We start from the raw sequence: 23233 nt of genomic DNA, 5'->3' as shown, positions 1-23233 counted from the left end.
CCCATTGTCTTTGATCATGTATTCCACTTTTCAATTAGAGGAGACCTCCTTTCAATAGGTATTGTAAAACAAACTAACTCCTAGGTGTAAATTAGGGAATGCCATGGGCCTAGGTGACAAAGGCAAAACATGAAGGCTCTTTATGCAGGTATATAAAAATGTGACCTTCAAAGAAAATGTCTTCATATTAGATATTTTGTAAAATCCGTGTGCCATTCCATACGGAGGGGCAGAAGTCACACCTGGGTCTTAAATTACACTAACCAGCGGTGCCAGGGAACAGTTGTAGTCACTTTTCTTTGGGAAAGGTATGTCAAATTGTTATAACTCCATTATGTTTGGCATTTCAATACACAGGAGATTATGATGGGAGAGTTATGCGTGTGGGATATACCACAGGAAAGTTAGGTCACATAGTAAAATTGGGTAGTAAATCAGGCAACATGCTAATGGTGATTATAAACAGTGCCAAAGACTCCAACCCCTGGAGGTGGGGTAAGGTGTGTAGGTGTCTTTAAAAAGCTGAGACCAGTTACAATAAATTGTCAGTCTTTTGGGAAATCAATCTTCATTGATAAGATGTCCATTTTTAATTTACTTTCCCTTGGCTCAGAATATACCACTTATCTGTAAATTATACTCTGAATTTAATTCCTTTATTTTAAACTGTCTTGCTTGTGTATGTTATGTCACCTGTTTATTAATTGTTTTTTTTAACCTGTTAGCATTGTACTTTTTGTATATTAAATCTAAAATATTAATAGTGATGTCCTTATTGCGCTAAATGAATTCACCACCTGTCTAGAAGAGATAGATTGCTTGACCATGCTAAACCTTTCATTGTATGAATAGTGAATACATTTGTATAACAAGCCGAGTGTGTGCTTACATGTACATTTGGGTCATAGAGCCTTAAGGGTTTAACCTTTTGATTGCTGATGTGTGCCTTGCTAACCTGTGGGTAACAATGAGTGCTTATTGTATGCCAGTGTGAGACAGGATATTGGGGTCCTATTGCCCTTATTCAATAGTTGGTGGCAAACCTGAAGTGTGCGGGGTCAGAGTACTGTTGGGGGGGCAATTCAGCAGATCTATAACCTGTGTGATTGGTATAAAAGAGACTGAGTGCTGGAATCGTGTGTAACCTCATACAGTAAACACTATTAACAAGTGCACATAGTGCGGTTTGTGACAGGTAAAGTTGGTCAGGAGAGGTTTTCTGACAAAATAGAGGTGATATATTGTTTGACTGTGTGAATATAGGATAAGATATTAAATCAGGGAGTAGCCAGAGGGGGTTATTCCTGACACTCATCAACATCTTTACTTTTGTCAAATGCTACAGCACATTTTTATATATGCATAAGAAACACATAATATACATGGTATATAAGTATGGTAAATATGGAATATTGTAAAATAAGTATACTGCTTAAATGGCAGATCATGCAGTATAAGGTACTGGAGACTTATTGTAATCTAAACATTCATAACATCTTTTGAACAATATTGCTTGGCTAGGAGGGGATTCCAGGCTCATGTAATCCCCCTAAACATATTAGGTGGATGTCTCAAGGATTGTGGTTCTCAAATGTGAGACCTATCTCTCTAATGTCTGCTTAAGGGATAATATCACAAATAAAAGGGAAATATGTCATAATGGGTTTCCTTTTTGTGTGTTTACACTGTGTTGACATTTTGCCTCTAGTAATCTTACTACTGCTATTCTACTTGTCCATTTAGTGGTGGGTCAGGCATCCCTTGTACACAGACTAATAAACATTTAAAGAAAATCATAGTGCACTATAAAATAACTGTACAATATTAACCTTACATTTACATATACAGACATGTTTTTCTACTTATCTGTACTTAATTAATTTTCATTCTAAAATTTAACATATCTAAACTCTTATGTCACATGAGATTAGATCCATTAAATTTCAGGACTGAGGATCAAATAAAATATATATATATATATATATATAACTTTGCGTCCATGCAAAATTGTCTGTTCTTCTGCAAAACTTGATTTGCATTAAATTCCATTTGTTATCTCTAGTGCAAAGGTTTGTTGTCAACATAATTAAAAAGCTATTCGAAGTTAGGCGCTGGCTGGAAAATTTTAGTCCGGGCGGCAAGAATCGGCTCAGCAGCCTATTAGGAACATTTTAAATGAGAAAAAATGCATACAGACCAGTGACCCAGCCCAAGGTAGCACATTAAGGGACCAGGCCCCAGCCCAGCCAGCCCCTGATCAAGTTACAGTAATATCTAGTCAATAGTGATTGTTAAATAGCTTTTAAATGCTGCATCTGACAATATTTTTACCCTTATCATATGTACATGGAAGGGTCCTAAAAATTAAATGTTAACAAATTCAACAATACTCAAAGTCAAAGTTACTTAAAGTTTGCTTAGGCAATAAATTGCAAACCATAGTTTTTTGTGTGCCAAATAAGGTAAAATTGTTATAGCAACCAACCTACTTATTCTGGTAATTTGTAGAAATAAGCTTTGAGTTACAGCATATGAAAATGTTGAGTGGGACACATGGATGAAGTTATTATCATCAGCCTGTTCTTGCACCTGCCTTGTAGCATGAGCTCCATTTGCATGAATATGCCTTTACTGTACTCAGCTTGTGCTTGCATGCCCCTTGTCATTCCCCATTCTGCCTCTCCAGTCGTACGGTGGTGCAAGTGACAGATATGTGAAAGTCTAATATGTAGATTAAATATATATTCAGCATCTTCCCAGGGCTGTTTCTCCCAAGTGGTAAGGTGATAATCTCATGGTGGCATGATTGCAAGAGCAGCACAGGCAAGATCCTCTTCTTGTCTCCCAGACCCCGCCTGCTCCTGCTTTACCTCTTCTGTCTACCAGTCAACACTCCTTGACTGTGGTAAGAAGTGCGGTGTTATACCAATCATCTGTATTTCCTCCTGCTATGATTGCATTACACCTGCTGCTAGTTATTGCACTGGTGAAGGAGGTACAGGAAGAGAGAGGATACTTCTACCGCCCCACTGTCTCCACTCACGCTACCAGCCCTCATTACTAGTTTAATGATTGCAGGAGGAAAATAATTGGTATCACTACAATCAATTACCTTTATTTTTACTTTTACAATTTCATATTCAAATAAATACATTGTATTTTCAATTTGCAGGTTTTTTTAGATGTAAAGTTGCGCATTGCATATGTGTATTGCTAAAAACCCACACAGGTTTCAATGTTAGCTGTACTATTGGTGACAGATCCTGCATAAATTCTACCTACATTTGAAGAATTGCCTGTTCTGTACTCTACAAATTGGTATCATTGCTATTAATTACTAAAGTGACTGAAGGAGGGATTGGAGGAGATTTTCTTTATCTCTGTGTTTGTTTGTGGGAAGGGTATTGTAACCTTGGGAGCAGCATTATAAATGTTTACAGCGTAAGAACATCACTGTATCTGACTACATATAACTTTCTGATGGCCTGTCTATTGCCATGTGCATCCCTTGTGCATTTGTTATCTAATTGAGGTAGGGATACTTAAAATGAAGGTAGCCTCCCAGCTTTAGCCTTGTGGATATTGAAATATACATTTTCTATGTTTTGAGACTATGAAATGTAGACTGATATGCATTAAGTTGAATGATCTGGAAATAATAGAGTTAAAAAATTCTAAAAAATGCATTATATAAAATATAATAGCTCTGGACACATTGGTCATTCAGTTAAGTTTTAATGTTTTAATATCCATATTGCTTCAGTCGATAGTCAATAGTCACAATTTTGTCAGAACTTCTTTATAGATCCCCAAGACATGATCTGTCATAAATACCATGCCATTGACCAAATCTATTCTAATCTATTGACCAAGCTATAGTTGGTGTATTCAGGTGGAGTGTGGAGGAGTAGAGATGGGACTTATTTTGTTCCAATTTTTTACTTTTAAATTGCCCGGTAGTAAAATAGCTGACATATACCTTATATAAACAAATATTTGGGGCAGCAATTTTCAGCATAGAAATGGTTTTATGTTCTTTTTATTTGTTTTATTCCTAATCATAATGGAGAAGGAAGTCTTAGACTGAGGTGTATGAGCATGTGGGAGCACACTTACTAAATCAGAACATAGTCAATTACAATAACTCATTTACTATAGTAGCCTAAGCAGATTTTATACCTGACTACAGATGGTAATGGGAACTATTCCTCTGTAAGTGTACCAAAACAGATTGACTCATTGTATGTATAAATACTTTCCAGATAATCAACTCTTAATACATCAATTGGATAGGCTAGACGGATCAGCTGCATTCAACATTCAATTTCTAAAAAAGCTCAAAAAGATCTGAACATTTCAGTGTATTAAAGATACAGCAAGATGGAAACTCCTGACCCAATGAGCTTACAACTTATTCATCAGGGAAAGTCCATAAGAAGAGACTAGACAAAAGTTTCATACTAAAATGACATACAGTATACAGTGATTGGAATTCTCTTTTCATAAGAAATCTCTAAAAGTAATTCCTCTATTCTCTTTGGCAGTTAAAAAGCAATTAACTGATAAATGAAGAAGCTCTCTAAATATGAATGTGCATTCATCCATATATCAATTACCATGCAGCATGATTTAAAGGGTTTCTTGTTAAGATAAATAGAACATGAGCAACCTAGAGTGAGACTATAGATAAAACTCTGTATACGATAGAGCACAAGTGTACACAGGGGGTTTGTCCCATTGCCAGAACTTACATGGAAACAATGGGATTGGTATCCACAGAAGTAGCAGTACAGCACTTCTGGACACCAGAATTTTCCATACTGGCAGCAGTATGGAAAAGTCAGCAGCACTCCTTTGAGAACTCACAAGTGGCAATTGTCATATACCTTTTGTATATCAGGCCACACTAGAACTTTCACATGCCCTGGCTAGAGTTATGGCAATCAGGGCCGGACTGGCCATCTGGCACTTCTGGCATTTGCCAGAAGGGCCGATGGTCAGTTGGGCCGGTCCGGTCCCCTGCGCAGCGATCATGTGAGTATTTGTATACTCACATGATCACGTCCAGGGCAGTCAGTTTAGTACAGCCTGTCACTGACAGGCTTCCTGGTGGCTGGCTCCTCCCCAGGAACCAGCCACCAGATGAAATGTGCCGCGCGCAGCGCTGCAAATGTCCTGGCCGGGTCCTGCAGCTGTCTGAGGAGCGGACAGCAGAAGAAAGCAGAAAAAGGCAGAAGACAGCGGAAACGAGTAGACATGACATGAAGGTGAGTACACTAAAGGGGGTGGGTGGGGGGGGGAGGATTGTACATAAAAAACGGGTAGAGAGGGAGGATGTCACATAAAAAATGGGGAGAAGTGAAAGGATGCCACTGGGGGGGGGGGAATAATAAACAGTATGCCACTTGGGGATGGGGGGGTATAAGAGACAGGATGCCACCCAGGAGATGGGGGGGGGAATAAGAGACAGGATGCCACTCAGGGGGGGAGAAGAGCCAGGATGCCACACGGGATTTGGGGGCACTACTGTATGGCATAATATGATTTGGGTGCACTATTGTGGCATAATATCAACTGGGGGCAGTATTGTGGTATAATATCATTTGGGCGTACTATTGTACGAACTGGGGCACTATTGTGGCATAATATGATTTGGGGGCTTTTAATTGAAAGTGGGGCTGTTTGGGAAAAAAATAACGTCTATTTATTAAATGTGAATAGGAATTATTTAATGGCAGTGATGGTTGTGGGAAATAGGTATATTTCTTAAACGTAAATGCGATTTAATTTATTGTTGGGGTTGTTTGGAGGGAGGTATATAGGTTTATTAAACACCGGGGGGTAAATGTATCATACCCCGGTTTTCTCAACTCGCGGGAGATCGGCGTCTTCGCAGCTTAAATTTAACCTCCCTTTACAAGGCAGCGCCGCTTTAAATTTAAGCTGAGAAGACGCTGATCGCCCGCGAGTTGAGAAAACCGGGGTATGATACATTTACCCCCAGGGCTGGTTGGAGGTTTCTAAATTACATGTACCCATTTTTTTTTTTCAAAATAGAGCCTCCAGCATTCGAGGATCCAGACAAGCAGCTACTAAAGACACCAGGAGCCACAGGTGGTGAAAGTGACAAGAACACTGGTGGGGAATTCCCGAATTTTGGTGACTGTCTCGTTTAGTGAGATTTGGTCCGACTACAAGGACAGTTGGGAGGTAAGTCCCACTTCACACTGTACTGCTTGTGAAGGCAGAGCTGCCTGCACCTAACAGTAGTGCACACAGTATTGCCTGTGTATTTGTCTAACATTTTGTCTAATATGATAACCATGTTACATAATAGGGGCCCCCTGTCTTAAAAACCCCATGCCCACAGGCATTAATCCAGCTCTGGTTAGCAGGAGGGAGCGGATAGCTGCTCCCAGTCCCTGAATAGGACACAGCCTGCAGAGCAAGCCGAGGAGGTCTAAGGGCTAGATTTACTAAGCTGCGGGTTTGAAAAAGTGGGGATGTTGCCTATAGCAACCAATCAGATTCTAGTTATCATTTTGTAGAAGGTACTAAATAAATAAACTAGAATCTGATTGGTTGCTATAGGCAACATCCCCACTTTTTCAAACCCGCAGCTTAGTAAATCTAGCCCTAAATCTCACAAGATGTGGTAATCTTGTGAGACTAAGAGCTTCCCTGCTCACTCTATAGGAAGTTCCCACCCTGATGGATGTCAGCAGCACCAGAAGCATAGATAAGTACAGTGGGCTGGGGGTGTCATAATGTGCCTGGGGGGCATGGCGTGATGTAGATGGGAGGGCGTGATAAATGTAATGTTTTATTATAATGTATGTATCAATGCCCCATGTTGGCCACACCCACAGCACAATGTGACCACACCCTTTTCGGTGCCGCTGCTGTGCGGCGGCGCACAATTTCTTTCCTACTGGGCCTCAGGTGGGCCTGTGTAATTTAAATGCCAGGGCTGATTTTTAGTCCCAGTCCGGCCCTGATGGCAATGGAATAAACGTGGTGCAAGTTCTGAGCCAGCAGGTTATATTAAGGAGGCTTGTTCAAAACTAGACAACCACTTAAAATTATTAAAAGAAGTTCTCCCACACTACAGCATCACCATTTCTTGAGATACAGTATTTCCTTAGTTACCTGCAATTCTAGGCTAAATAGATTGATAAACCCTTAGGCTCTGAAATCTTTATGGACACAATTTACTATTTTTATGTGTAGCAATGTTTTTTTTAATAACTGGTCAGTTATACATGTATACATTTAATTGTTTGAACGGTAATAGAATCCCGCTCAAAAATTACAATCTATGGGGATATAGAAGTTTGCTACATAAGGTTTAGTGTCACAAATTGTATATTGGTCTGGCCAGGATGCAATGACTTCCATGTTTATTAGGGAGCCAGAAGGTTATTTTAAGGAGCTTTATCTAAAAGTAGACACCCCCTTTTAATAATTAAAATCATTAGTATAAGAAATAGGTAGAAGTATCATCATGGCAATAGATGCATTCTGACCGGTAGAAAACTAGGCTGGAGCTTGCAGGTAATGGCAAGTATGAAAACATAGTAGCAAGAGAATCACCTTTCTGCTAGTTATTTTTAACAAGGAAGTTTCTGCAATGGAACATGAGCAGGGGCAGGCTGGACTGGGGGTCAGGGGAGTGGGGGTTTGGGTAACTGGTCCACCTGCATTTTTTTTCCTTTAAAATGTTCCTAAAATAGTCTGTTGAGTAGAGTCTTGCTCCCGGGTCTAAATTTGCCAGCCCTCTCCTGAATATGAGATACATCACCATAATGTATGTGTATGGAATGCTGTCAGTACCACGTGGAAAGCCATTTTTGTTTGCCACTTTTTACAAAATATATCTAAGCAGCAGACTAGTAAAAATCTTTTTAAAACATTTGATGAACTTAAAGATAATTCTGAATCGTTACTGCTTTCTATTACATTTCTAATAATCAAAACATTTCCAATAATCAAAACATGGACATACTGTTTTCTCAAAATTTTCCAGGGTGAATTCATTTGGCTTTGGAAAAAATTCAACTCTGTGCATGCGTCCCAGATTTAAGATGATGTTCGTGCCTTTCTTCACATAAAAGCCATCAATGACATCATCCTCCAGAGCCTTGCGCATAACCAAGTCTACCACAGGCTGGTACCTCATGCTTTCATAGATGAAGTTCTCTAGAACCTTAAGGTTTTGCATGTCACTGCTTTGCACTTCCCGGTCACCTAGCACATAGGAAAAATTTTTTACTTATTACTTATAACTTATCTACAAGGTTCCTTTGCCCAATCTATATGATAGGTTCATTACCCTCCCCTCTAGTTTCTTTTATAAGAATATATAGCAATCGTCCTTTCACAATCCCTTAACTTGTTCAAATACATTTTTTATTCTGGAACTTCCTGTAAAGCCTGCTACGCTTCAATTTAGTCCAAAATCTTAAATTGATATTCGGAAACCAAAACTTTCCAGTCAACCACGGATTCTTGTTTCTTCCCTTCAGGTTGGGTGTTCTAGGGTGTTAGCCTAAGAAAAAATATTCATGCAGCGTAACATAAATCTTCAGTTCAACTTATTATAGCCAGTCCTAGGATGATCTTTTCTTAAATTTCACTGCAAGAAAGTGACCAAAAGATAAAATTTGTCGCTATGTATTACTATAGCATGACATGTTTCATTCAGGATATCACTCTAAAAATATCCTGCTGGAACCCACCTATAGAGGTTGTACATGGTTGACGATTATCTCTCCAAATTAATTTCTGGTCTTTTTTCTTACTGTTTCCCATGTTAAACATATTCATTTTAATACAACAGCACATAAAACAAATCCATATTCGTCATATATTGTTAACAATCAATATTTACATCACCATGCAAAATGTCATGCATGAATGTAATTTAATGTGCCATTAAAATCAGCCCACCCTGAAGTACAGTGGCAGTTACAGTCTCTTTTGTTAAATTAGTGGAATGTCACTGAATTTACCTTTTCTTACTCATTTATAAACAACTACACTAGCTATTAGAGATAAAAGAAATAAGCGTTTCTGGAACTATGGCTATGTACCGTAGGTAATTTTCTGTGTGTTATTTTACCAGAAAACAATTTGTCATAGTGACACCTCCCTCCCATAGAATCTATGTACACCCGGCACCTACCCACACAATCTGTGCGCACATCCCAGCCCGAGAATCTGTGCGCACATCCCAGCCCGAGAATCTGTGCGCACATCCCAGCCCGAGAATCTGTGCGCACATCCCAGCCCGAGAATCTGTGCGCACATCCCAGCCCGAGAATCTGTGCGCACATCCCAGCCCGAGAATCTGTGCGCACATCCCAACCCGAGAATCTGTGCGCACATCCCAACCCGAGAATCTGTGCGCACATCCCAGCCCGAGAATCTGTGCGCACATCCCAGCCCGAGAAACTGTGCGCACATCCCAGCCCGAGAAACTGTGCGCACCTCCCAGCCAGAGAATCTGTGCGCACATCCCAGCCAGAGAATCTGGGCACACATCCCAGCCAGAGAATCTGGGCACACATCCCTCCCAGATAAGCTATGCACACCCAGCCATAGGCCCACAGCATATATGCACAAATGGCCCCAACCCACAGAATCTGCGTACAATTCCCATACACAGACTATGTGCACACCCAGTCCCTACCCAAATAATCTATACAGACCTGCCACTCATACAATCTGTGCACATCCAGCCCCTAAACACAGAATTTGTGTACAACCCCATCTACAGAATCTGTGCTCACCTCTCAGCTGGATTTTCTGTACATACCTCCCACCCAGATATTCTGTACACACCTCCCACCCAGATATTCTGTGCACACCTCCCACCCAGAGAATCTATGTACACCTTCCACCCAGAGAATCTGTGCACACCCAGCCACGATCCCATAGAATCTGTGCCCATGCAAGCCATTCCCATAGAATTTTTGTACACTGGTCCCGACCCATAGAATCTGTGCACATCTAGCCCTTACCCATAGAATTTGTGCAGACCTGGCCGCAACCCCCAAAAAATCTGTGCACATCCAGGCCATTCCCATAGAATTTGTGCACACCGCCACCAATATAATTTGTGCACACTCCTACCTATTGAATCCACCATCCAATCCCCTAGTGCACAAATTTGTATTCTTCCCATTACGAACTATCGTGGCTGTCATCAGGTAGCAGTCGGGTACCAGGGGAAAGATCCACTTACTGAACATTATTTAATCCCAAGATAAAATGTCTGCATTTTAAATGGGCATCTATTCTATTGTGCAGACATTTACGCAAAAAACTATTGTTAACTTTCTTGTGTTATGATATGACTTTTTACAATGTCATTCAAATCACTTTAAAGCAAACTCCATTATTTACATAAATTGCCACAAGCCGAGTATTAACAGAAACAGGGTAGCCTTTTGTCATTGAATTGACATGAAATTAAAACAATGTAGTGCCTATATTGTGCAAAATGTTAGACAGATCTAATCTGACATATTGGCCATCCTGAGGCAATTTATAGTCATTAAATGGGATAAAGTCACTTTTAGTTTATTGGTAAAGTTAGCAGTTTCCTATCTGTGTAAAATATAATTATATTTTCATTTTTCATAAATGTATAATTTATATTACACGATAAATATTTTGGTTAAATTTAGATATGATGTCCCATCTCTTCCTTATGCTGGGGTTGTACCTAGGCTGTAGTTCCTGGTACTACTGTTATCTGAGGATAATAATAATATGTCCATGGTCAGCATAGACAGCAATGAAAACAGTGACACCAACTATTTATAAGATGATATTACTCATATAGAGTAAAATAAATCTACAATATATGCAAAACAATTTTATTTTAAAATACTCTACAAAGTGCTATAATGTTTAATATAAAATCAACATTGAAGCTCATATACACTTAAACCTTGCACTACATAGTAGGAGGAACAGAAATATCAAAGTGATTCTTTGCATTCATTCCCATGCATATGTGTATCTCTAATCTCCATGTGTGTTCTTGTACCTGATTGAGGCCAGCAGGGAAGCTACACTTTGCTGCTCCATGACATTAGAAGACACCTAGAGCTTTCAAGATCATCCCATCTTTTCAATCAAACTGACAAAGCAAATAATTTTTTATCAACAAGATTAAAGTGTACCATATTGTGAATACTGTAGATTTTCCAGGAACTAGTTACACTTATCTTTAGAGATAAGTGAAATTGCAACGAAATGTTGCCCAAATTGAGTTTTTGTGGCAGAACAGGCCATTTCACAAAGGTGTTTCTTTGAGTTCTGCTTTTGCCTTTCAATTCTGTGGAATTCCATTCCACACTGTATTTGTAAATTTGCATTCTGCAGAATGTAAAATCTATAAATAGAGCTGGAATGACAATTTCATTCTCCTCTGTGTTGTGGTTCCAGTACAGTAAGGGAGAAATTCAGGTGGAACAGAAATAATATGTAAATTGTGTGCTGAACACTTACTTATACTTCCCAACCATCCCGAATTGGGTGAAACGGTCCCGATTTGAGGACTGTGTCCCACCATCCTTATCAGGACAGCTTTGTCCCTATTAGTGAGAAAGTTGGGGGTTGATTCTGTCCACTGCTGCTCTGCATTACCATAAAGGGGTTTGGAGGAGGGGGGACAAGCATCCTTGTGCTTCAAAAGTGCTTGGCATGCCCATGGCTGTGCAGCCATGCCCATATAGAGGGGTGCTGTGATCACTCCCGGGGCCCACTGCCAGGGAAACTAACTTTGGTAGATTCCACAATAAAACATGTAAAATTTCACAGCCAAATTATGACAAAGGTGAATATTTGGTGGGATAGTCTGTGCTTTGTAAGTATATTAAAATGTTTGTCTACTGTTGCTGGTGATAGGTTCTGAGTATTTTGCATATACATATGATGTACATCTAGGTATCTCACAATAAACAAACAAATCTGTGTCTAGCAAAATAAAAATTGCAATTTGCAAAAAACAACTTCTTTTGGGTTTCAGTATTATGAATGTTTTAATAGTAATGTGCCCCAACATGTGATATTTACCAGTAACGGAGTGGATCTCACTCATTATCATCCCTGCAGTCTTTGGGTGTTGTGCGATCAAGATCAGCATGAAGTAAAGAGAAACGGACATGGTGTCAGGAGCCGCAATCAGCATCTCCAAGAGGCTCTGGTTCACATTCTCAGCGGTCAGTTCTCCATGATTCTGGGAGAAAGACAAGCATTAAAAAGAATGTTTTAAAACTGTTGGTGTTTCGTTTGGACTACATTTCTTGAATTCTAGGGTTTCCACATTCAGACAACGTTAATTCCTTGATTTGTACATGCCTTAGTACAACTTTTACGTAAATATATCATCGTCTTTCTTATTTTCTTTTGTGTTTTGCACCAAGCACTTTTGTTGCCCTTCTCCACTAAAGGAATTGCTCTGTAGATACACTTGTATCCAATGACACAGTAAAGCAGAATTGTGTCGTGTTCAAGGGTTAATGCAATAGACAAAAATTCCAAGATAATATAGAGTCTTTGGGAAAAACACAGAAGCCAGCAAGAAGATAAAGCCATGTATTTAGTTAAGGAAACATACAAACCGATACCTTAAAGTTATCTACAAGCCCATGCAGGTTCCCACTATACTCAGGTAGTTACAGGAGTTTCTAAGGGTTGGATGAGAATTGTGGGAGTTGTGGGTCAGCTAAAGACTACACATATCAGTATAATCAGCAGTCAGGCTGCTTTGTGTGGTAAGGAGAGGTCAGCAAATATTTATGGAACTGAAAATGTTAAATATATTGTATAGCAGTCAATGTGACCTCTTTTATCCAAGATTCATTGCTCTACTTACAGTCATCTATTTCAAATATGGATTTTTATGTAGCAGGACATAATTAACATCTGTCCTCACCAAGTCCTAAAATTGTATAAATCTAATATTATGTCACAATTTATTCGAGAAAAAATAATACGATTGGGTGGAACCATGTGTGAAAAAATAAGTACACCCTCCATATAAGTAAATATTGTAATTTAAGCCTGGTCAAATGCAAATCTGAATAGCTGAAAAAAATTATTGAAATGCTGTGACAGAACCTTTAGAGGGCATAAATAAATGCCCTGAAGAATCAATAAACTGAGGAAGTGTTGTAAGGGGGAGTGGACCAAAATTTCTCAAAATAGGATGTATAAGACTGAGAATCTCATACAGAAAACAATTACTTCAAGTCTAGCTGATAAAGATTGCACTACAAGCTACAGAATCATGGGATGTACTTACTTTTTCACACATGGCTCATTTTTGTTGAATAGATAATGACAAAATAAAATTTGTTTTAGCAAGTCTAGATAATTGTTAGTTATGCCCTGATTCGTTAAAACCCAGATTTCCAAGAAGGTGTACTTTCCCATCCCAAATTAATCCTCTGTTTGTTTTAATAAAAAATCATCATGAACTACATTTAAAAAAAAAAAAGAATTCATATTAATTCAACTGGGAAGTTAGTGTGAAAACAGGAGAATTATTTAAGTTTGTTTATTGCGTAAGTCTACTGTGTCCTGACAACTAGGAAATTGGATGAGACACTGACAATATAGTGCAGTTCAGATGGATGTCTCCTAACCAAGAGGCAGCAAAGTTCTAAAGTGATGGTAAACTCAGTTAGTGTAGCATTATTCCATTGTCACACTATAGCAATTTTGGTGGCAAAGCACTGCATGCAGAGTTTAAACAGCAGAATTAAACTGAAGATGATTTCCTTTTCAATGTCAAGTTATGCTGGCTGAACATATAATTGTTTTGGACACTGTAGTTTAATGGTCAGAAAATCAACCTCTCATTACAGCAATTTTGAACTATAGCAAATGATCCATTTGCTGTCAACCTTACCAGAGACATCTGCTGACCCTTTTCATCTAATAGATATTTTTCTCCTCCTGCACTGACTAAATTACCCTGAGCTCAATTGATTGATTGGTAGAAAACAAGCCTTGCATCAATGAAGTAATTGGGCAAAGGTTAATTCAGTCAGAAAATCAGTGTTAGGTTCTCCCTGATGAAATGGATCAGTTTGACACATCTGTGTAGCGTCATATTCCGATCCTCTAAATCATCCTCACGTGTGTGCAGGGCCGTAACTAGGGCTGTGCGACAGGGGCGACCGCCCAGGGCGCAATGCTGATGGGGGCGCAATTTAGGAATATTTTAGGTTAATTTGGTTAAAATTGAGGGCTAGGGAGGCGGCATTTGTCTTTCTCGCCCAGGGCACTAGAATTCTAAGTTACGGCTCTGCGTGTGTGCTCTATGACAGCTAGATATCCCTCTTAGCTTTCATTTCCACTCCGAGGTGTGAAACAAAAGCATCACCTGCGATTCGGAAAACACTCTCTTATTCATGTGTTTATTTAAATTAATTTACTACACACCTGTGCGAAAATAAGCTCTGATGCAAAATCTACATTTTCATCTAACTTCTCTGAAGTTGATATCTCCCGTCGCTTTTGCTCAATAAGAATTTCAACAGCCTCTTTCAAATCAATCCTAGAATACAGAGAGGATGGTTACTTCTTCAATCACTGTAATTGTTTTTGCATTGATACACAATATCATTCATACGAGGTAGAGCAGTAATAGGCAACATGATGAATGGGGGGCCGTCGAACCTTCGATAGGGCCGCACATTACCCTTAACCTCAGAAATAAGTTACAATAACAATATATTTAATCAAAGAAAAAAACACTTTTTTGTAATAACATATCAGCAGACATTATAAACAAATGTTACAAGCTGTAACAAACAAATCTGATAATAAAGCAGTAGGGAGAAGGGGGCCACAGGGGAAGCCTCAGAGGGCTGCATGTGGCCCTAGGGCCTTCCGTTGCCAATCACAGAGGTAGAACTTTGTCTAGACATTGAGAACTCACGCTGATTTCTCGTACTTCTTGTACAGCCAGGAGATTTTGAAGAAAATGTCTGGTTTCAGCAGAAGTGCCTGCCATGCATCAAAGTATTTCTGAATTTTTAGAACAATGTCATTTTCTGGGGAAAAAAAGATATAGGTGTAATAGTCAACTTTAAACATATAGGACCTCATTTAGAGTCGGACGCAAAGTCCATGTAAGAAGTGTAGGAGTGGGAGGGTGCCACAGCTTGGTAGGGTATTAGGAGTGACCCCAGTTGCATCCCACTCTTAATACCCTATGGAGCTGTGAGCAGTTCCTGCAGCTAGCTAACGCTTGTGCCACCTAATTCCTGCCACACAGCTTTAGCTCTGTTTTGATGTGTGTTGCGTCTGCGCCTCACTGCGACTAGGATGTATTTACATGGTCACGCCTTCACAATTCCACATTCCTTCCATTCTCTCGTAGTGAGTCGCAAGCTGTCGCAAGTGTTAATTGCGTCCAAGATGCAGGCGGATTTGGTGCTTTCTGCACATGTGTGGTAGTGTTTTTTTGTTGGATGCGCCTAAAACGGACTTTGAGTCCGACTCTAAATGAGGTCCATATTATTTTAAAGATACTCATTTATCAAAAGCAAATTTTATTTCTTATATAGCAGAATATGGATCAGAGTTGATGTTTCATCAAGAAGCCAAAGATACCATTGAATAAATGTAATATTGATATTTTACTTTATAAAAAATAATGTTTTACTCAACAGGAATCATCAGCGCATACCAAAAGAGTACTGAGACATTAAAATGGTCTTTTATTTTCCCAGCTGGTGGATCACTGTTTTTATATTCGCAATATGTTCACTGAAACAGGGGAATACTTTCCTTGTACTCATTCATACCATCATATTCTATGTATATATACTATACCAACCAACATTTTTTGCCTTTCTCATCCAGCCTGCTTATGTTTTTTTTATTTCTGGTAAGACACAAGGGGCAGCATCATTTTTAAAATATTTGCCTTGGGAAATACAACTTCAGGTTTCTCTATAAGTATTTGTGTGATCTTTCTGTAATAAATACCAATGCTTATTTAAAATCCACTTAATTTTAAAAGAAGCATTATTATAACGTCTAAAAACACAAGTGTTGTTAATATATGTGTGTATAAACGTCTGTAAATAATATTTGTATAAACAATGAATTCTAATGTTATTACTTTAGTGTTCACTAGCAAAATGTGTGTATTTTATTACTGGTTATTATATAGTGAAAGTCATATTACTCAGAGCTGTACAGAGGATAATGTAATCATTCACATCCTTTTCTCATTGATGCTTACAATCTAAACACACACACACACACATCCATTTTGTCCAATTAACATACCAATATGTTTTTGGACTGTAGGAAGAAACCCACACAAACACGGAGTGAAAATGCAAACTCCACACTGATCGGGCCGTGATCAGACTCAAACTTATGACCCCAGCGCTGTTAGGAAGCAATGCTAACCATTGTGGTGCCCTGTAAGGAATAATGCTACTGTGATTTAATATGGATATTAGAAGTCACCTTGGACTTTAGTAACCTGAATATAAAGTAATCGGCCTGCAGCACTGTGCTTTTACATGGTCACTGAACACCTTGGTGACCTCTAATTTCCATATACTTTACGGTAAGAAGTGTGTCATTCCATATATGAAGCAAACACTGGTATTATCTATACCTTTTCTTTTATATGCATCCTGCAGTAACATATTTCTGTTAACATCATCCATCTTTTGTTTAGAAATAAAGACATCCTGCTTTCAATAATAATTGCACCTGTAGAAGGTAGAGGAGCATCCCGAAATTTCAAAATTGCACCTAGGGCGCCGGGGATCCTAGCACCGGGCCTGATCATATGTATTCCATATGTAGCCACTATTAAATGTCTTGAAAGCCTATCTTTAGCACACCTCCATACAAATTCACATGGATTTAAAATGAGTCTATAACATTATTTACATACTTAACATCTATCAATAACATGTACCTCGTTATAACTCATGGAGAAAGTGTTTTGATAATAAAAATATAAGCTGCTTTATTCTGACTGTACTCTTTATTGTACCTGAGGAAGGATTAAAAAAGCATTGCTGTACTTATATATAGTGTAGAGAAAATGAACTATATTTTTAAAGCTTGCAAACACAATGACTTTTTTTTCAGGATGAAACTCCATACAGAGGTGTTGCTATACATACCATCCAAAGGAATTCTTAGAAAGAGATTGTTGGAGGTGTCTAACATGATGAGTCTCATTAGCTTGAGCACATTTACATTCCCTAATTCATCAGTGACATCAGGCAACTTTGCCAGGAAAAGTTTAGTTGACTTAATGCAGTGCTCTGTTGTCTGGATTAATCCAGGTCCCGATAAAGCTGAAAGAACAACAGGTACACAGGTAATAAATTATACTCCCTTTTTCAAGTGCAACCTAAATTGTTGTGACAAATAGAAAAAAAAGCTTTAAAGTTAGGTGAAAATTAATTTATTCTTTGTATCTGGTTATTAACATCTAGCTCAAGGATTATTACACACAATCCAGTACACACTTTTACAACATTTTAAGAGTGTGTACACTATGTAACTATTCATAAGAACTATTATCAGAATTATCTGTTTTATCTTTAATATTCAGTATTAAGAAGATATTTACACAGCACTGTACAACTTGTGAAAGGTATCTGAACACTAATAGAAGGTCTATGATTAGAAATAGAGCCCACTTTGTAAAAGCCTATAATTTAATGTTGCAAAGAATTTGGGCACTTCACTTGGGGGTGACATGATTGCTTATTGCATCAAAACAAGTGATTCTAAAAGTTTGAGACTATAGAGTCTATTTATCCAACTGAGGGTTTGGGGGGGGTGATTTCTTAGTTTTTTAGTTTTAATAAATTTGCAAAAATCTCAAAAACTTTTTTTACGTTGTCATTATGGGGTATTGTGTGTTGAATTTGAGGGAAAAAAGGAATTTATTCCATTTTGGAATAAGGCTGTAACACAACAAAATGTGGAAAAAGTGAGGCGCTGTAAATACTTTCCGGATGCACTGTATGCAATAGCTCAATACAAAGTTGACTCCGGCTGCACGTCACATCCCAGGCTGGGATTCCCAGCTAAGCTTTATTGCACAGTCGCAATAGTAAAGATCCGAGCCTCTATAATGCATGTGTCGGGCTGACATAGCCCGAATCAGAATTATTTTTTCAGAGTTATTTATTATATTCTTAAATATAAAGTATCCTTGAAAAATTATTTCATTAAAATAGTAATACAACATAAATTTTAGTTGCATACAGTAATAATATTGGAACTTCTATTAAATTTTCAAGCTACTAAAAGGTCATTAACATTTTGTCTAATGTTTAAGGGGGCCCACTTCATTAGGGGTCCACAGGGCCCACTTGCCATTGGGCAAGCTGACACCCTGGCCAGTCCGCCACTGCTAAACAGTGTTGCTGTGTTAGTCAGTCCTAGGGTTGCAAGTTTATTTTGTGTTTTATGGCAAAAGAGATCTTATTTTCTGCTATCCTGACAAAATAAAAGAAGACTAGTGAACCAATTGAGCTGTGTCCGGTCAACTACCTTGTGTCTTTATCACAGTACATATAATCTAACCTATTCTTCACATTATATCATCAATTTCTTTTGATATCAATAAAATCAGTTTTAAAAAGGTATAGATCTTCATTAGGTGTGTTTAATTAAGGACAGAACAACTTTTTCTTACTTCTTATCACCTGCACATCCACATGTCTATTATTTTTAATCATTGGGGATGTTCAAATTAAAATGAAATTGTTAAATTGGGTGACTTCAGCCTTCTCAAGTCTAGAACACCAGTCTTAAAATATTGTAATTCAAAATATCAGCTGGGGATCTATTGAGACACAGCCCCAACAAGCATAATACACCCCCCCCCCCCCCACACACACACACACACACACACACACACACACACAAAAATACAAACAGACCTGTAGTTTTGATGACTGGGTACGCAGAAATCATCACGACAATGTACTTTGTGTAGGCACTTTTGCCGATGCCGTAAGTGATCACAACTGCATAACTAGAATTAAACTATCTCTGCCACCTAAACTCATTACTTTCCATAATTTGCCCAATTTTTACCATGCACAGTTCATTAATGATTTTTCATTGACTGACTGGTCTTCCATCAACAAATCTTACAGAGGGTACTAAATTACTTATTTTCTTATTTTGACCAACTACAGGTTATACATGCTCCAAATGTCAAGCATCAAATTTATGCAACTCAGTGTTTAACAAAAGACTTACATTCCCAGTTAAAGATCAGGTACCATTTATGGAGACACTTTCAAGCTACTGGGCTACCGGCTGACTTCAACTCTTATCAATCCTTAAGGAAATTATGTATAGAAATATTTGTCTTGCAAAAAATGCTTTTTACAAAGATCTCCTAACTAAGGCAGCTGGCAATTTTAAAAAATTCTGGGCTAATGCCACTAACAAGGCTTATACAGGGCCGGCGCTCCCATTAGGCAGCCTTATGCAGCTGCTTAGGGCGCCGGCCTCTGGGGGGCGGCACTAAGGCCAGGGACCCAGTTATACTTTATAAATAAATGCGGGCGGTGCGATCACCTAGGGCAGATCGCCCGCCCGCAATAATGCAGTGCTGCACTGTAGCATCACCGCATTTTAAAGTTTACCCAGCGCCTGGTTCCCGGCTTTTGGCCCCGGGTAGTGACTTCACAACGCTGCCGCTGTCAGTGTAGAGGAGCCGACAGAGAAAGAAGAAAGAAGCGAGCAAGAAGAGAAAGGAAAGAAAATGAATAAACTAAGGTGAGTACAGGAAAGAGGAGGCTACAGAAAACAGGAGGGGACGGGGGACGGATGCAATACATATGGGGGAGAGAATGGAGGCTACAGAAAGGGGTGAGAATGGAGGCTATACAAAGGGGGTGAGAATTTAGGCTATACAAAGGGGGTGAGAATGGAGGCTATACAAAGGGGGTGAGAATGGAGGCTTTACAAAGGGGGTGAGAATGGAGGCTATACAAGGAGGGGGATTGAGGCTGCAGAAAGGGGTGAGAATGGAGGCTATACAAAGGGGGTAAGAATGGAGGCTATACAAAGGGGGTGAGAATGGAGGCTATACAAGGGGGGGATGGAGGCTGCAGAAAGGGGTGAGAATGGAGGCTATACAAAGGGGGTGAGAATGGAGGCTATACAAAGGGGGGGAATGGATGCTACAGAAAATGTGGGGGGGGGGTGGATGCTACAGAAATGTGTGTGGGGGAGAATGGATGCTACAGAATATTGGGGAGGGGGAGGAGGCTGGAGAAAATAGGGAATTTGGTGGATTACACTTAGAAATGTCCTTGAGTTAGAGACTATGGGGTCTTTGTACTAAAATAGTGCCGTAACAAAATGCAGCTATGCATAATGAAGCACAGCTTTAATTCACCTTGCTGGGGCTACTCTAGGGTAGTTAGGGAACCATTTAGGTTTTTTAGTATTTGCCCTCTATTTGGCTCTCCTTTGTTGCCCTCTATTATTATAATTAATTTTACATCTGCAGAATACATTAACAAATGCAAATAAAATAGAACGGTCTAGATTATCTGTCATTTAGATTACCTTTCTCTATTTATTTGCATGTGTTAGTATATTTTATATATCATCTACAGAATACATTAATAGACAGCAACAGAGGAAAGCCAAGTAGTGGGAAAATACTAAAAAAAAAAAGCCAAGTAATGGGCAGGGGAAATAGCTAGTGGGCAGATGGGCATGTGTGAGAGAAGTTGGTGGGCTGCGGGGTACATGCAGGGCTGCCAAGAGGAATTCAGGGCCCCGGTACAACAAATTCATGGGGCACCCCTTATAGTCGAGCATGCAAAAAAAAATTGCGCCGCCGCCAAATTTTTCGGGGGTGTGGTCATGCCTTTGGGGGCGTGGCAAATGCGCCATTGGGGCGTGGCTAACATCAATATCACTAGGCTCTCAATGTGCTGGAGCGTCACATATGTCCAAGCACTCCTGACTTTCAGGACATGTAGCACCACAGTGTAGTATAGAAACAATGCAGTGTGTACATAAACAGTTCAGTCTTGGCCTGCACCTTACATTGGGCACAACACTCACCAAAAATTGGTATTGTCCCTACTAGAATCACAACATTTCACACACTGTGCTGCTCTCTCCTACCTGTTCTTCTCACTTTCTCCACCTGTGGCTGCTGGTTTCTTTAGTTGTGGCTTGTCCGGATCCTGCAATGTTGAAGGGCCTATTTGGAAAAAGAAAATGGCTACATTTAGAAAATTACAGCCAACCCCGGCGTTAAATCAATAGCACACATTAAAAATAAATAGGCCTTCCTCCAGCCCAACATTAAAATAATAGTATTCACATTTAATAAATAAACCTATTCCCTTCCTGCAAACAGCAATACCTATTTCCCGCAATCATCACTGCCATTAAATAACTCATAGTCACATTTAATAAGTAGACCTCATTCTCCCTAAACTCACCCCCATATTCAATAGCCCCCAAACCACCCCATCTTAAATGAATAGTCCCCACTATTAAATTGCCTCACTATAACCCTACAAACAAAATAGCACCAATTAATTAGCCACCACCTACCTCACACACACTACATTGCAACAAGCCCCCTGTGCCATCACACACACAATACTGTGCCCCTTCATCACTACACTGTGCCCCCTTATGCTCACACTGCGCCCTCCATGCTGCTTTCCCCCATTCTTTTTTACTCTGTGCCTCTCTCCCCCTTTTTTTTTTTTTACTCTCAGCCCCTTCTTTTTCACTCTGTGCCTCTCCCCTTTTTTTTTAATCAGTGCTTCTCTCCCCCTTTTTTTTTTTTATAAGTGCTTCTCTCCCCCTTTTTTTGTATAAGTGCTTCTCTCCCCCTTTTTTTTTTGTAAGTGCTTCTCTCCCCCCTTTTTTTTTTTTATAAGTGCTTCTCTCTCCTTTTTTTTTTTTTATAAGTGCTTCTCTCCCCCTTTTTTTTATAAGTGCTTCTCTCTCCTTTTTTTTATTTATAAGTGCTTCTCTCTCCTTTTTTTATTTAATCTCAGCCCCTCTCCCCCGTTTTTTTACTCCCTCTGCTTTATAGTACTGTCCCCTTCTGTTTTCCTTCCTCCCCTTGCCTCTCCGTTTCTTTCCTTACCTTTTGTTAGCTTCTTTCTTTTCTTCTCTTCTCTTCTGTCTTCTGGCTTGGTCTTGTCTGGCGCTCCTCACTGACTGCCGGGCGTGACTTGATCACGTCACGCCCGGCAGTCAGTGTGAATGGTGCAGAGAAGAGAGGAGGGACGTGGCGCCGATCACGTGAGTATTAATTATTTTTTTTTGTTTGATTGTTTTGTTCCAGCTCCCCCCACCAACGATCTTGCCGGACCGAACCCCCCCCCTCCCCCCCCTGGGAAAAAAGAAAAAAATAAAAACATGAAAAAACGCAAGATGGAAAGAAAAAAATAAAATAAAAATTTTGCAGCGAGGGCCCGGGTAAAATGTACCCGCTCCCCCCCCTCTCGGCGGCCCTGGGTACATGTCAGTGTGTAACAGGTGAGTGATATCAAGTTTTCTTTTCTTTTGATTGTTTTGTTCTGAAGTCTAACATTTGGAGCCTCCCCTCTAGATATCCTGTGTTTGCACCTGGGCAGCAGTGAAGCCTGGACAGCATTCTGCATCAGACATCAGTGCTGCATCAGACATCTGGACTGCATCCTAGCTAGCCAAGAGGAGTTAAGAGTTATTATTTTTAAGTGTGTTAGGGGCTGGAAAAATATGTTTATTTTTTTTTTGGGGGGGGGGGGCGGCAAGCTTAAGCTTTGCCTAGGGTGCCGGGCAACCTTGCACCGGCCCTGGGCTTATAGCATTACTGAGGTACAAACTAAGGTTGGACACCTGTGTTTTCCCTGCTGGGTCAATGTGACAGACCTTTCTCTGGGCTCCATATACCTGGATTTTGTCTGCTATTTGGTACGACTTGAAGGGCAGTGAGCAACTCTCTGGACCTGTATCACAGATTGCATACATACTAAGCTTGTGTTACCAGTTTAGTGCATTGGGGTCTGTACCCATAGTCCTTGCAAGTGTATCATCTACTGCATCAGTCTCTCTACGTGTTATCTGTCTCCCTCCCCTAAGATTTCCTTATCCCTAACATCGTCATGGGCAAATCCAGCCAATCTGCTGCCACAGCAGCCTGCCTTGAATGCTTTGCCAGATCATCTAC

General features: G+C 39.6%; 1 protein-coding gene across 2 annotated transcripts in view; it reads right to left on the bottom strand.

The window, feature by feature from the left end:
* The window catches only part of CYP19A1 (cytochrome P450 family 19 subfamily A member 1), a 62016-nt gene that overhangs the window by 3531 nt on the left and 35252 nt on the right, over positions 1-23233 (bottom strand). For both annotated transcript variants that reach the window (XM_075207990.1, XM_075207991.1), the window contains exons 5-9: positions 17184-17360; positions 14963-15077; positions 14464-14578; positions 12088-12250; positions 8006-8247 (exon numbers count right to left, since the gene is read on the bottom strand). In XM_075207990.1, coding sequence (XP_075064091.1) covers positions 8006-8247; positions 12088-12250; positions 14464-14578; positions 14963-15077; positions 17184-17360 — 812 coding nt within the window. The remainder of the gene's footprint in view (positions 1-8005; positions 8248-12087; positions 12251-14463; positions 14579-14962; positions 15078-17183; positions 17361-23233) is intronic.

The sequence above is a fragment of the Mixophyes fleayi genome, chromosome 4, assembly GCF_038048845.1.
Source record: "Mixophyes fleayi isolate aMixFle1 chromosome 4, aMixFle1.hap1, whole genome shotgun sequence".
Classification (NCBI taxonomy): Eukaryota; Metazoa; Chordata; class Amphibia; order Anura; family Limnodynastidae; genus Mixophyes; species Mixophyes fleayi.
The sequence above is the reverse complement of the archived record's forward strand: the minus strand, read 5'-3'. Positions and strand labels throughout refer to the sequence as shown.